Source organism: Bufo bufo, chromosome 2, assembly GCF_905171765.1.
Source record: "Bufo bufo chromosome 2, aBufBuf1.1, whole genome shotgun sequence".
Classification (NCBI taxonomy): domain Eukaryota; kingdom Metazoa; phylum Chordata; class Amphibia; order Anura; family Bufonidae; genus Bufo; species Bufo bufo.
The window spans coordinates 53,502,389-53,516,734 of NC_053390.1; the positions used below are offsets into that span (position 1 = coordinate 53,502,389).

Sequence of the window (14,346 nt, forward strand, 5' to 3'; positions counted from 1 at the left end):
CTGGAAAGCCACAGGTTGCAGCCACGGCACTTATTATAAGACTGTCAGGTGCAGGCGGATGAGAGAGAAGTAGAACTGTCTCATGAACAGTTGTCACGCTGGAGACCAGAGCAATTAGACTCTGCAATGTCTCTGTACTGCCATCGATATCAATCGTTCTGTGCACCAGTCACCACTGCACCTATGGCTGGTCGCTTCTCTGCACAGAACCTCTCTGCTGACAACTTCTCTGCTCACTGCCTCTACATTTAGCTTCTCTGTTCACTGTCTGCACACTGCTTCTCTACTGACAACTTCTCTGTTCACTGCTTCTCTGCTGACAACTTCTCTGCTCACTGCTTCTGTGTCCACTGTTTGTCAGCACACTGCTTCTCTACTGACAACTTCTCTGCTCACTGCCTGTCTGCACATAGCTTCTATATTCACTGTCTGCACACTGCTTCTCTGTATACTACTTCTTCGCTGACAACTTCTCTGTTCACTGCTTCTCTGCCGACAACTTCTCTGCTCACTGCCTCTACATTTAGCTTCTCTGTTCACTGTCTGCACACTGCTTCACTACTGACAACTTCTCTGTTCACTGCTTCTCTGCTGACAACTTCTCTGTTCACTGCTTCTCTGCTGACAACTTCTCTGCTCACTGCCTCTGTGTCCACTGTTTGTCAGCACACTGCTTCTCTACTGACAACTTATCTGCTCACTGCCTGTCTGCACATAGCTTCTATATTCACTGTCTGCACACTGCTTCTCTGTATACTACTTCTTCGCTGACAACTTCTCTGTTCACTGCTTCTCTGTATACAACTTCTCTGCTCACTGCCTGTCTGCACACTGCTTCTCTGCATACTACTTCTTCTCTGACAACTTCTCTGCGCACTGCCTCTGTGTCCACTGTTTGTCAGCACACTGCTTCTCTGCACATAGCTCACATGTGCTCACTCAGGAACAGTTCTGCTCTCACGTGCACTGACTGGAACAGCTCTGCCCACCCACTTCTTGTCCAGGCTGAGTCTCCCTCCGTTGTACGATACAGGCACAGAGGAATAAGATGCTGCATCTCTCTCTGTGTGTTAGAAGGCCAAGCAAAAAATGATTCTAATATTGGTAAGTACTAATCTGTCCTCCAGAGCACCCACCAGAGCACCCACCTGAGGCCAAAGGATCTCTATCGAAGTCTTCAGAACCAACAGCTCTATAGATGTATTCTCGGTGAAAGGTTGCTCAAAGGGGTTTTCAGGGAGTTTGATATTGATGGTCTATCCTTAGGACGGGTCATCAAATCTTTTGGAGATCCAACTCCCGGCACCCCCACGATCAGCTGTTTGAAGAGGCCATGAGCGCTGCAGCCTTCTCAGAGCTTACCAAGCACAGTCCATTGTATAGTGACTATGCTGGGTGTTACAGGCCAGGTCCTTCACTTAAAGGGAACCTGTCATCAACTTTCTGCTGACCTCACTGAGGGCGGTATAAAATAGTGACAGAAATGCTGATGTCAGCGGTGTGTCCCTTATCAGCTAAAAGTCAGAGGTCGCTGAGAACCGGCATCATAACCATTGCAGCCCAGGCTTTGAAAAGAGTCACATCTACCTGAGAAGAGTCCTGGTTATTATAATCTCCTGCTCCCCCCATCTGCTGATGATTGGCAGTTCTCACCTAGAGAGAAAGGGAGAAAACTAGGTAGAAGACTGTCAGTCATCAGCCGGTGGGCAGGAGAGCAGGAAGTCATGAATAACCAGGACTCTTCTCAGGTGGCCGTGACTCTTCTCCAGGCCCAGTCTGCAATGATTGTGAGGTTGGTTCTCGGCAATCACTTACTGTTAACTTATAAATGACAGACCGCTGAAATCAACTCACCTGTCTCTACTTTATTCTGCCGTTAGTATGGGCACCATAAAGGTGATGACAGGTTCCCTTTAAATGGGACTGTGTTAGGACAGCTGCCCTGCCGTGCTATTAACCATGCTGCTGCCTCTATGCTTCTGCCTAGTACTCCAGCCTCCTTCCCCAGCCAATGGCTAGGGATCCCTGGGTAGCTCAGGCACTCTCCTTTCCATGCAGAGGGTGCCTGAGCTCTAAGGTTTCTGGTCACCAGCAAAGGTGTTGACGTCTACTGCTTCTGTGATTTTCCTGCATTTTGCCTGCATTTAGGGCTCATGCACATGAACGTATTTTCTTTCCGTGTCCATTCCGTTTTTTTTTTTGCGGACTGTATGCGGAACCATTCTTATTAGTGGGTCCGCAAAAAAATGGAAGTAACTCCATGTCCTTATTTACGTTCCGCCCAAAAAATAGAACATGTCCTATTATTGTCTGCATTAGGCCTCATGCACACGATTGTTGTTGTGTTCCGTGTCCGTTGTTCCAATTTCCGTGATTTTCTGCGGACCCATTGACTTTCAATGGGTCAGTTGAAAACTCGGATAATGCACCGTTTGTCATCCGCGTCCGTGATCCGTGTTTCCAGTCCGTCCAAAAATATGACCTGTCCTATTTTTTTCATGGACAACGGTTCGCAGACCCATTCAAGTCAATGGGTCCGTGAAAAAACACGGAGGCACACAAGATTGTCATCTGCGTCCGCGCATCCACGTCCGTTTTTTCCCTATCATTTGCAAGGCAAACTTGACTTAGATTTTTTTTCACTTTCCTTCATGTCTGGTGATCATCCAAAAATCAAGGAAGACACACGGAAACAAAAACGGAAACGGATCACGGAACAACGGAACCCCGTTTTGCGGACCGTGAAAAAATACTGTTGTGTGCATGAGGCCCTACAGACAAGGATAGTACTGTTCTATTAGGGGCCAGCTGTTCTGTTCCGCAAAATACGGAATGCACGCGGACGTCATCTGTTTATTTTGCAAATCCGTGTTTTGCGGACAGAAAAATACATATGGTCGTGTGAATGAGCCCTTATCCTGTGTTTCTTCCTGTTTGAGCTCTGGCTCTGCCTCTGTGCTCCTACACTTCCAGTTCTGTTCATGTTAACCCTGTCCATCTGGCCTGTTCGTGTTCCTGTAAATTCCCACCCAGCCTACTGGTTTATCCAGTGCCTGTATCTAGTAACCTGCATCTAAGTCTTAGTGACTGTTCAGACTGCTCCTGCGGTTTTGGTGCATTTTCTGTATCCTGCACCGAATCCCTCAGCTGCAAACTACATCGGGACTATCGAATTTAAATGACAAAAATACGTGGTCTCAAAAGGCAGGAAATGCTCAACCCCAAATGCAGTTGTGCATTTATACTCGGGGGAGCAGATACTGCGCTTGTGGTCTGTTGCTAAGGGCGATCCCCAGCAAAAAATGCATTCAGTGGAGGATGCCAGCAACAGACAAGTGCCACAGAGACATCCTACACCAGATGGTAAAATGTATGGATGTGAAATTGTAGTGTCCCACTAGATAAATGTGGGCACTACACAAGGGTTAATATGATCATTATAATTGATATGATGTGTTATGTGTATTTTCCCTGTGTTATCTGGGTATCAGGCCTGTTAGGGTGTAGTTCCTCCTCCTAGACATTAGAGGGAGCTAGGGAACCCCTAATATAAATAGTTAGGCCCAGACAGGAAAAGGTAGTGTAGTCCAGGAGGCTAGTAAGTGCAGACCAGCCAGCCTGTGGTTGTTGAGCCAGAGTTAGCTCAGAAGATTGTCACCAGGGGAAGAGTTGCCTCCTGAGAAACCAAGTTCCCATAAGCAGAGCAGAGCCAGTATTCCAGCTAGACAAGAGAGCTGAAGGGCAGAAGGATTCCCCCAAAGCAAGGATATATACCTGAGGAGACCACGTATTTTTATCATTTAAATTGTATATTTATATGTGGAGGTGTATAAACTCCAATCTAAATGAGCGTTGATTACCATCCATAGGTAGCATTTAGGTGCACCTGTGAGGCCTGCAACATATCAGCCAGCCATAGGCGGGACTCTAAGCTCATCCCTCCTCCTATTGTATGTGAGGTTAGTCACACTGGAGGGAACTGGGATCTGTTTGCTGTAAGTCGGGCCTTATGCTGCTGTAATTTGCCCACTGGCTCCTGGTACTACCCATACGGTACAGGTAGGTTTAGCGTTAGGTCCTGTGCCACTTGAGAAACCTTGGCGTGGTGCACGGGCTCAGGTATGTCCTTAATATAAGGATATACTGGCTAAAGTCTCATTTTTAACATCAGTGTGAGGGTTAGTCAGATGTTACTGTTTGCATCCACCACAGTATTGCACCTATTCTTGTAATTATTTATTCTATACATCGGGACTATCCCAGGAAGTAGTGGTCTGGTTTATTCCCTGAAGCGGATGCTAGACCCCTGTACATTGATTACCAAGGGGGCGCCGGAATAACAACCTTAGGGTTATCCCTAACCAGTTAGTTGGCACAGTCCACACCCGCTGGTCCGTAACAGACTATGCTGCACATAGGCCATGGGACCAAAGAATGAGACGTCACTGGCCTAGGAAGGGGCTGCGGCACTCGCAGGAGCACTGCAGCCTCTTCTCACAGCTGAACGGCAGGGGTGGCAGGAGTCGGACCCTCACCAATCAGGGGGATGAAGGCTTGGGGGATGCAGTGTGCAGCAAGCAGAGGTAGGTTTTGGGGGTTGTATAATAGAAATATCTCATCATGTACAGGGAACGTCTCCTCGCCTAACCTTATTAGCGCGGACCTTCAACTGGAAACGCGTCTAGTAAACAAGTTAAATAAATCAACATGAAGGAGAGTCTACAACCTTGTGAATCCTCACACGTAGTAATTAAATCTCTTAGCAACAAATCTCATCTTTCCGGTCTTCAAAACTGTCCGTCGAATGTGCTGAGGCTGCATGGAAATCACACAGGCACCAGCAGGATCTTTTGATTCTGGCTCCATCTAAAAAAAGGTCAAATCTGTCGTCAATTAGTCACGCGTCAAGTGCAAAATAAAAATACATGCACCCTTCGTCACGCAGACACAGGCACCTCAGATCGCTGGTTGCATGGGGCAACAGAGCTGGAACAGCAGAGGATTGAGCAGATCCGTAAGGGTTCTTCTTTTATTTTAAAACACTTCTGGACTTTAGGCAAATTTTTGTGGGTCCCAGAAAACCCTTTAAAAAGGTAAAGTTCTTGGTGGTCTAGGAAAGTGATGGGGTTTATTGTAAAACCCCTGGTGGTTCAGGACAATGAGGGGGTTGAAAATATCCTGATGTTCTAGAGCAGCGGAGGGATCAACGGTAGAGTTCGTAGCAAAGGTTTATATGTACAAATTACTTAATTTCCTTGGCAACCCTGGCGTCTACCGGGGCCCTGCTCTGAGCACGGCACCTCTAGGGAAGGGGGCGGCAAGCGCCTTCCACCCCCAGCCATGTCTGTGGAGCCACGGCACGTGCAGGAGCCTCAACAGAACCCCGCTCTTAGAAGGGCACTTCCAGGGAAGGAGAGCGGCAGGCTTGCGCCCATCGCGGCCACGCTTGTGGAGTCGCGGCCTAACAAGAGCCTCATGTACCGCCGCTCAGGAGTGAGGAGCAGTGATTGAGAGCACCGCTCTTAGCGCGGCACCTCCGGGGAAGAGAACAGCAGGCTCGCGTCCACTGCGACCGGGCAGAAGCCTCAACCCAGCCAAGCTGTTAGAGCAGCAGGCTTGCGTCCACCTAGGCAATTACCCAGTTTGTCCCCACTGTAACCCATCCCTATATTGTGGTATTATATTCTATAGTACTGTTCAGAAAAGGTGCAGGGATCAGCCCCTGCCAGTCCAAGGAGCTCACAATCTAATATCTAAGAAGCCATTTAAGATAGCAGTATGTTCTTGGGCTGTGGGATGAAATCAGTGACCCTGAAGCAAACAATTAGTCTTGCGTCAAGTGCAAAAAAAAAAACACATGCACTATTCGTCACACAGACACAACAGCTAGATGAAGATAAATATGTTGTGGGAGACGCGGGAGAGTCACACCGACGGGTGATACATATACACTGCCTTCCCAAAAAAAAAAAAGTCGCCACCTGGATTTAACTAAGCAAATAGTTATGAGCCTCCGACTGGATAATTACTGCATGGGCGATTATCTTTCAGCTGGCAACAAGTTATTTAACCCCAACTGGTGCAATGAGTTGCTTCTCATTTCTTAAACAACCATGTCAAAAGACACATCTCGTGGTCGTGGAAAAGATGTTAGTCTGTTTGAGAAGGGTCAAATCATTGGCAGGCATCAAGCAGAGAAAACATCTAAGGAGATTGCAGAAACGACTAACATTGGGTTAAGAACTGTCCAACGCATTATTAAAAACTGGAAGGATAGTGGGGACCCATCGTATTCGAGGAAGAAATGTGGCGGGGAAAAAATCCTGAATGATCGTGATCGGCGATCACTTAAACGTTTGGTGAAATCAAATCGAAGAAAAACTACAGTAGAACTGAGGGCTATGTTTAATAGTGAAAGTAAGAGCATTTCCACACGCACAATGCGAAGCTAGAGAGCATAAAGATTGGACTCTGGAGCAATGGAAGAAGGTCCTGTGGTCTTATGAGTCCAGATTTACCCTGTTCCAGAGTGATGGGCGCATCAGGGTAAGAAGAGAGGCAGATGAAGTGATGCCCCCATCATGCCTAGTGCCTACTGTACAAGCCTGTGGGGGCAGTGCTATCATCTGGGGTTGCTGCAGTTGGTCAGGTCTAGGTTCAGCAACAGCATGTGCTCCAAGAATGAGGTCAGCGACTACCTGAACATACTGAATGACCAGGTGATTCCATCCATGGATTTTTTCTTCCCTGACGGCACGGGCATATTCCAAGATGACAATGCCAGGGTTCATCGGGCTCAAATTGTGTAAGAGTGGTTCAGGGGGCAGGAGACATCATGGTCACACATGGATTGGCCACCACAGAGTCCAGACCTTAACCCCATTGAGAGTCTTTGGGATGTGCTGGAGAAGGCTTTGCGCAGCGGTCAGACTCTACCATCATCAATGCAAGATCATGGTTAAAAATGAATGCAACACTGGATGGAAATAGATCTTGTGACATTGCAGAAGCTTATCGAAACAATGCCACAGCGAATGCGTGCCGTAATCAAAGCTAAAGGCCATTTTTTGTTTGGTGGCGACATTTTTTTGGGGGACAGGCAGTGTATTTGCACTCAGTCTATTTGTTTCAGCCTAGTAAATGCAAGACTACAGATACAGTTTTATATAAAATGGGTATTCTGCTATGCAATGGTCAAATAATACCACCATACGGTGTCCAAATAAAACCGTCACACAATGCTTAAATAGTGATTAAAGGGGTTAGTAGAATTTTGCTGAAGGCTGGGAATTAAATAATACTCACCGGCTCAATCCACCACCGTTTCAGCGCTGCCGGTGGTCCATGTTTCGAAGTGCCAGCCAATCACCAGCCTCAGAGGTCACATTAGGTCGTCTGGTTCATCATCGCTGTAGCAAGAACGGTGCTGCCGAAATGACATAACCCACCACTCCAGGTGAGGCCACTGAGGCCACTCACTCGCTGCAGTGGTCACATGGAGTAGTAATCGGCCACCTCATTGCTGTAGCAGCACAAACACAGACCACAGGGTGCCCTGGATCAACAGAGCTGGAACAGCAGAGGATTGATCAGATCCATAAGGGTTCTTCTTTTATTTTAAAACACTTCTGGACTTTGGCAAAATGTTTGGGGTCCCAGAAAACTCCTTAAAATGTGAAGTTCTTGGTGGTCTAAGGAAGTGATGGGGTTCGTTGTAAAACCCTAGTGGTGCAGGACAGTGAAGGGGTTGTAAATATCCTGGTGGTCTAGAGCAGAGGAGGAATTAATGGTAAAGTTCCTGATAAAGGTTTATATGTAGAAATTACATTTTGCTCCTGGGAGATGAGTCCTTGGGGTCCCCTTAGAACATGTGGGCCCTGGGCAATTAACCAGTTTGTCACCACCTCAACCCTTCCCTATATCAAAGTATTATAACATATTCTATAGCATTGTTCATAACAGGTGCCAGAACCAGTTCCTTTCAGTCCAAGGAGCTTACAATCTAATATCTCAGAAGCCCACTATCGCCAATTTCATAGGAAGCTACTAGAATATTCTTGGGCTGTGGGAAGAGATCAGGGACCCTGAAGCAAACCATGCAAAAATGGGGACAATCTACATGAGGATGTGATCCCAGGTCAGAACGGAACCCAACATGCTGATCTCAAATGTGAAAAGTTTTTCTTCGGAGACAGAAACCTATCACTGTGTAGGAGCCGCTGACTATGATAATGTATTGTGAGTGGGGAGGAGGCGTCCATTACTCAGGGCCAACATTACTCCTACTAACTAAAACACCAACCAGCTTCTCCCACCTGATAATACCATATAATAAAAAACCAAAACACATCTTTACCCAGTCAGCTGGACCTCCAACTGGTGAACGTCAGGTCATCTTCAATAAAGCCGGTCTACATTGTGAAAACACCAACAAACAGCATCTCGTATCTCAGCTTCTTAGGACCCTGTGAGTGAAGCATGGCAGAAGGCGGCTATTTGGGTTATCTGAAGTCACCTCAGAATTTTATAGGATTTAAGTGGAGTTTGAATTTGAAGAGGTTTTCTCATTCTCAGATAGATCAAGAGGTATTTTATAGTGATAGATAGATACAAAGAAGAGTATATTAGCGTCTAGAGGAATGACATAAGAACATCCCAGAAGCTGACAGTATACCAGAGCCTGCAGAGGGAGTACAAACTGGCCCCAAATCTGGAGAAACTCCCCAATCCAAAAGACCGACAGATCCTGAGCCGGTACAGACTGAGCGCCCACAGCCTGCTCATTGAATCCGGGCGTCACCGACAGAGGTACATGCCCAGGGAGAGCAGACTGTGCCAGCAGTGCGACCAGGAGGCCGTGGAGGATGAGGCTCACTTCCTGCTGCGGTGCCCCAAATACTCAGCAGTGAGGGAGACTCACTTCAGGAGACTGTCTGATCTCTGCCCAGACTTCACCTCCATGGAGGAGGAAGAGAGACTCTCCATACTGCTGTGGGAGAGGAGAACACAGCGGCCATAGCAGCACAATATATTACTGCCTGCCATAGACTGAGAGGAGCCTGATATAGCATGGACTCCTATACCCCCACCCTGTATATGTCCCCATCCCCCAACCCTACCCAATTATTTCCCACTTGCTTTGGCAATGCTAAAATGTATTTAGTCCTGTCAATAAAGCTGATTTGATTTGATAGATAGATATGGGATAGATAGTTATGAGATAGATAGATAGATAGATAGATAGATAGATAGATAGATAGATAGATAGATAGATAGATAGATAGATAGATAGATAGATAAACACAAGGGAATGATAACTATATTTCATGTATTTAGTACAGATCTCACTTATCACACATTACTAGTTTCCCCACAATGCAGTAAAGCACCACTGCCCCCCATAATCACTGCGGGAACCCTGAGCGTCCATTCCTTGTTGGTGCCCCTTTAATGTGCACCTGGCATCAGATGGGTCAAGTAGGAGGCAGTTTTCTGCCCTGCATCACAGAAGAGGTCCGTTGGGTCCACATGCTATCCTTTTTTACCTCCAATGTCTTCCGCTTCCTAGAGCGGCTGATAGATAATTCTCCAGTTCTGCCGCCTCTCTGGGTCACATACACAATCAATTGCTGTGATCACAGCTATATCAGAAAGTGACATTCCTATTAACAGCAGCCCGGGGAGGAGGACAGTAATACATTTTTCACAAGTGAAGAATAAAAAAATAACTATATAGCAAAAACAATCAAAGGAAAAAGCAAAAATATAATGAAAGAAACCGGAGGTGTATGAGGCCGGGATACAGCACAGTATGACAGCAATGGAAAGCTGACCCGAAAGTCTATCTTAACAGCGTTTTTTCTTTCTGATACAGAGTTCCAAATATCCAGCATGGACAGAGAGTTAAATGACAAGACTCCTGTTTCCTGCAGCCACCACTAGGGGGAGCACACCGCATACTTTTCATGCATTGTACTCAATAATAGCACAGTATACAAGAAGGAAGTCTATGAAGCACAGGGAGGCAGTGTACTTTATAGGACGGTATTACATGTACAAAATTGGCACCACTTTATTTGCTCACTCCAGGTGTTTTACCATGTCTCTTGCAGTTCATATATGAATTAAAGGGTTTTTCCCGGAATTATATATTGATGAGCTATTCTCAGGATATCAGATCAGTGGCGGTCCGACTCCTAAATCCCCACTGATCAGCTGTTTGAAGGGGCTGCAACGCCCGGAGATGGGATGCAGTCTCTTCGTAGTATACAAGGCACAGCGCCATCCATTTTATAGTGGCTGTACTTGGTATTGCAGCTCAGTCCTATGCATTTCAATGGGACTGAGTTGTAGGACAGCCATGTGACTGATGGACGTGACATCACAGGCTAAAGAAGAGGCCACAGCACTCACCCGCACTCACTGATCTCAGGATAAGTCATCAATATTTAAGTCCTGGAAAACCCCTTTAAGGGGGTTCACCATTTTGAAAATACTCGTTAAAGGGACCCTTGACCTTAAGGCGATCCTAAAGAGTCCTTCTGCTGGGAGTCCCAGTGATCCGCTGTAATCTGTAGGAAAAGCTGCAGCGCCACCACAGGTGAAATGGAGTACTGCACACTGTCCACTGAAATCAATGGGTTGTCTGTATAATGTGGGATATGACTGGTCCTCCAGAGCCAGGGACGCTCTTTGGCCAAGAGATGAGGATCAGCTCTCTAGAATGAGGTTACACCCAGCGCCCATGATCTTGGCTGCTGATGGCTCCATCTATGATGTCCTCACCTGCATGTCAGAGCCGCTTTCACTTACAGTTATTATGATGTAGCGGAGTTTAAAGGGGGTCTCCCACCATAATACATGATAGGTGATAGGTGGGGGTCTAACCGCTGGGACAAAGAAATGCATCTCCCCGAGTACCGCAGGCAAATGGAGCGACGGTCACGCATGTGCACTGCCCCGCCATTCAAACCTACGCAACTGCCGAAGAGAAGCCAAAATGGCGGCCAGCTGTCATGTAGCGATAAATGGAGCGGCACTGCGCATGTGTGATCGTCACTCTATTCACTCAGGGGTCTCAGAGACCCCTGTTTTCAAGATGGCTGAGCTCACAGCGCACAGATCCCCCCAATCAGATACTTATCACCTGTTTGGGGGGGGGGGGGGGGGTTCCTGCTCAGGACTCCCATCTAAGTGCCACAAGGGCTCACGCAGGAGATCACGCTTTATAAGGATGGTCAGTCATCTGCGCCAGCTCTGCCGAAAACCGCCAATTCCCGGATGTGATTTTACTAAGATTCTTATATGAGAAGGAGAAGACCTGTTTTGGGGGTCTTTTTGTGGGGTGATGGACCTCAGCTTTGCTCTAGCCCCTCACAATGGGCCCGATTCAAGAGTTGCAATTATGGCTACTTTCACACTAGCGGCACGGACCTCCGTCGGGTGAACAGCCTGTCAGATCCGTCCTGCCGCTAGTGAACGTGTGCCCCCGGACTGCCCCTCCGTCCCCATTGACTATAATGGGGGCGGAGTTCCGTCAGAGGCGCGGCGAGAGGCTGCCGGAATAAAACTACGACATGTCCGACATTTATTCCGGCAGCCTCTCGCCGTGCGCTGCCGTGCCTCCGCCGGAACTCCGCCCCGCCCCCATTATAGTCAATAGGGACGGAGCGGCAGTCCGGGGGCACACGAGAACTAGCGGCAGGACGGATCCGGCAGGCTGTTCACCCGACGGAGGTCCGTGCCGCTAGTGTGAAAGTAGCCTAGAGACAGGAACCACAGAGAACCTCATAGGTGACATAGATAGATAGATAGATAATAGATAGATAGATAGATAGATAGATAGATAGATAGATAGATAGATAGATAGATAATAGATAGAACGATATCTATCTATATAATATCTATCTATCTTTCTATATACAATCTATCATCTATCTATTATCTATCTATATAATATCTGTCTAATAGATATGAGATAGATAGATTGTATATAGAACGATAGATATGAGATAGATAGATATTATATACATAGATAGATAGATGATAGATTGTATATAGATAGATGTTAGGCTATATATCCATAATAACAGTATTCTAGATAATCGGACAGTTACAGAAAAATATATTAAACTCAATTTTAAGTTTTCAGAACTTTTACGGAAAAAAAAAAACACGAAATAGCTGCCATCACAATCTGCTGCTGTCACTTAGAATTTCTTGCTGTTTCCTCTTTGCTCTGCGTTCGGTCTTCTGACCCTCCACATTATATTTCAGCTCTGTGCTGGAAACACGCGCCGTTTCCTCAGCCTCTCTGGATTACCGGATGCCGGATTAAAGGCATTTCACTGTCTAATCCTCTATAAAACACTGCAGGGTCGGGTGAACCCCAGGAGCTGGCACTCTATGACAGCCCCCTCCATGCAGTGTCCTGTAGACCAGTGGTGTATAATGTATATCTCCCTGCGGCGTGCAGGGCATGCTGTGAGTTGTAGTTCTACACCACTGGCGTACAGTAATCCCACGTGTTTCTGAATTGTCAGCTTCTGAATCGCGCACACACCAGCCGTACAATGAATGGACTTCCGCGACAAATGACAAGTGAGTCACCAGCAGATACAAGAGAGGGACAAGTTCGTGAATGAATGGGGGGGGGGGGGCGCGAAGAGGGGGGCGGTACGGTACATGCAGCCAGGGGCTCCTGGACAACTACAGCTCTCAGCATGCTGTCTGCCAGCGGCAACCTGAGACTTGTAGTTCCATGAGACCTAGGATACAATGTAACGCAGCATCTATAATACCGCACTGTGTGAACATTGTAACCGCAGGCGAGGAACAGTTACCGTATAATGAGCTATACATCACTACACGCCCTGTATACGCTATATACCGTCAGCCTCCAGTGCAATGCATCACAAGGGGCAGGAAAGGGTTACACGGCAGGTGAACAATGCTATCTCTACACAGGCACCTGAATATCCCCATGGACAGGGCAGTAACCGCAGCTGGTCCTGCTGTGCAGAGCATCTCTCATCTTCTTTGTGTATCAGCAGATGATTGCACTGGAGGGCAGTGAATGGCTGCAGAGCATCCTCACCAAGCACTTACCATGGTGCTGCTGATAGAGCCAGCTCCAGGCTGCTCCCTCCTCTTCCTCCATGCTTTGTTCTCTAGGCAGTGGCAGCAGCAGCAGCAGCCATACAATGCCTCCTGCTTCTCCCCAGCCCTGATCCTGCAGCCAGGTCCTGATCAGCTGCTCAGTGCTCTCCCAGGACACACACTGGAGTCAGCCTCCCTGCCGGTGTCATAGCTGGGACGTCCACCAGGGGGAGCGCCAGCGCGGTGACATCACAGCTCCCCGTCAATCCCTGGGCGGGCACCTGCTCTGTGCCACCTGCACCTGGGACTGAGCCCAGAGCAGAGATGCCAGTCTGATAATGGCAGCTGCAGCCAATACTGCCCACATGCAAGGTTGTAATGTATTTGTATCTAGAGCAACTGTCATTTTATTATCATTATTTATATCATTTATTATTATTTGGTTATAATTTTTGTATAATTATTATTACTACAACTATTATTATTTATAGAAGGTATTAATAATATTATCTATATTTTTTATAATTATAATTACTGCTACTACTATTATTACAATTATTATTTAAAGAATGTATTAGTATTATTATTGTTGTTTTTTTTAGTTATAGAATGTATTTTTCTGGTTATATAATTTATTATAATTATTATTTATAAAATGTATTATTAGTAGTAGAAGTTGTACTCTCATTACAATTATTGTTTATTTATATAATTTATTACAATTATTATTGATAGAATTTATTTGTATTATTGTGGTTTTTTTTATTTATACAATGCATTTTTATAGTTAGATAATTTATTCTAATTAGAGATGAGCGAATTTCAGGTTATGAAATTCGTTCACTGGTAAAAGGTGAATTGCGTTAAGGATTCCGTTACCACAGACCATAACGCAATTCTATGACGGAATGCCTTTAGAGACATTTCGTTATTCATTCCGTCATAATAGAAGTCTATGGGCTTTATAACGGATCCATCCCGTTTCCGTTATGCAGGTGAGTGAATTGTAAAGTAGTAGGACTATGTTCTCATCACGGGCATCTATGCCCCTTTTGATGCCAACCCATTATCTTATTGGCATAAGGTTTCTACAGCTTAGTTTGCTGTTCACTAAAATTCCTAGGTCCTTTTCCATGTCAGTGTTACCCAGTGTTTTACCATTAAGGCTCCATTCACACGTCCGCAAATGGGTCCGCATCCGTTCCGCAATTTTGCGGAACGGGTGCGGGCCCATTCATTTTCTATGGG

The 14,346-nt window shown here is 46.4% G+C and overlaps 1 protein-coding gene across 3 annotated transcripts in view; it reads right to left on the reverse strand.

Annotated features, from left to right (window-relative positions):
- Positions 1-13,436, reverse strand: part of MAPK4 (mitogen-activated protein kinase 4) — a 129,527-nt gene extending 116,091 nt beyond the window's left edge. For 2 of the 3 annotated variants that reach the window (XM_040421091.1, XM_040421087.1), the window contains exon 1: positions 13,108-13,436. In XM_040421091.1, coding sequence (XP_040277025.1) covers positions 13,108-13,110 — 3 coding nt within the window. In that variant the 5' untranslated portion in view covers positions 13,111-13,436. Of the gene's footprint in view, positions 1-8,370; positions 8,434-13,107 lie in introns of those variants that run through there. The other variant, XM_040421089.1, reaches the window with a different exon arrangement.
- Positions 13,437-14,346: the final 910 nt, after the last annotated feature.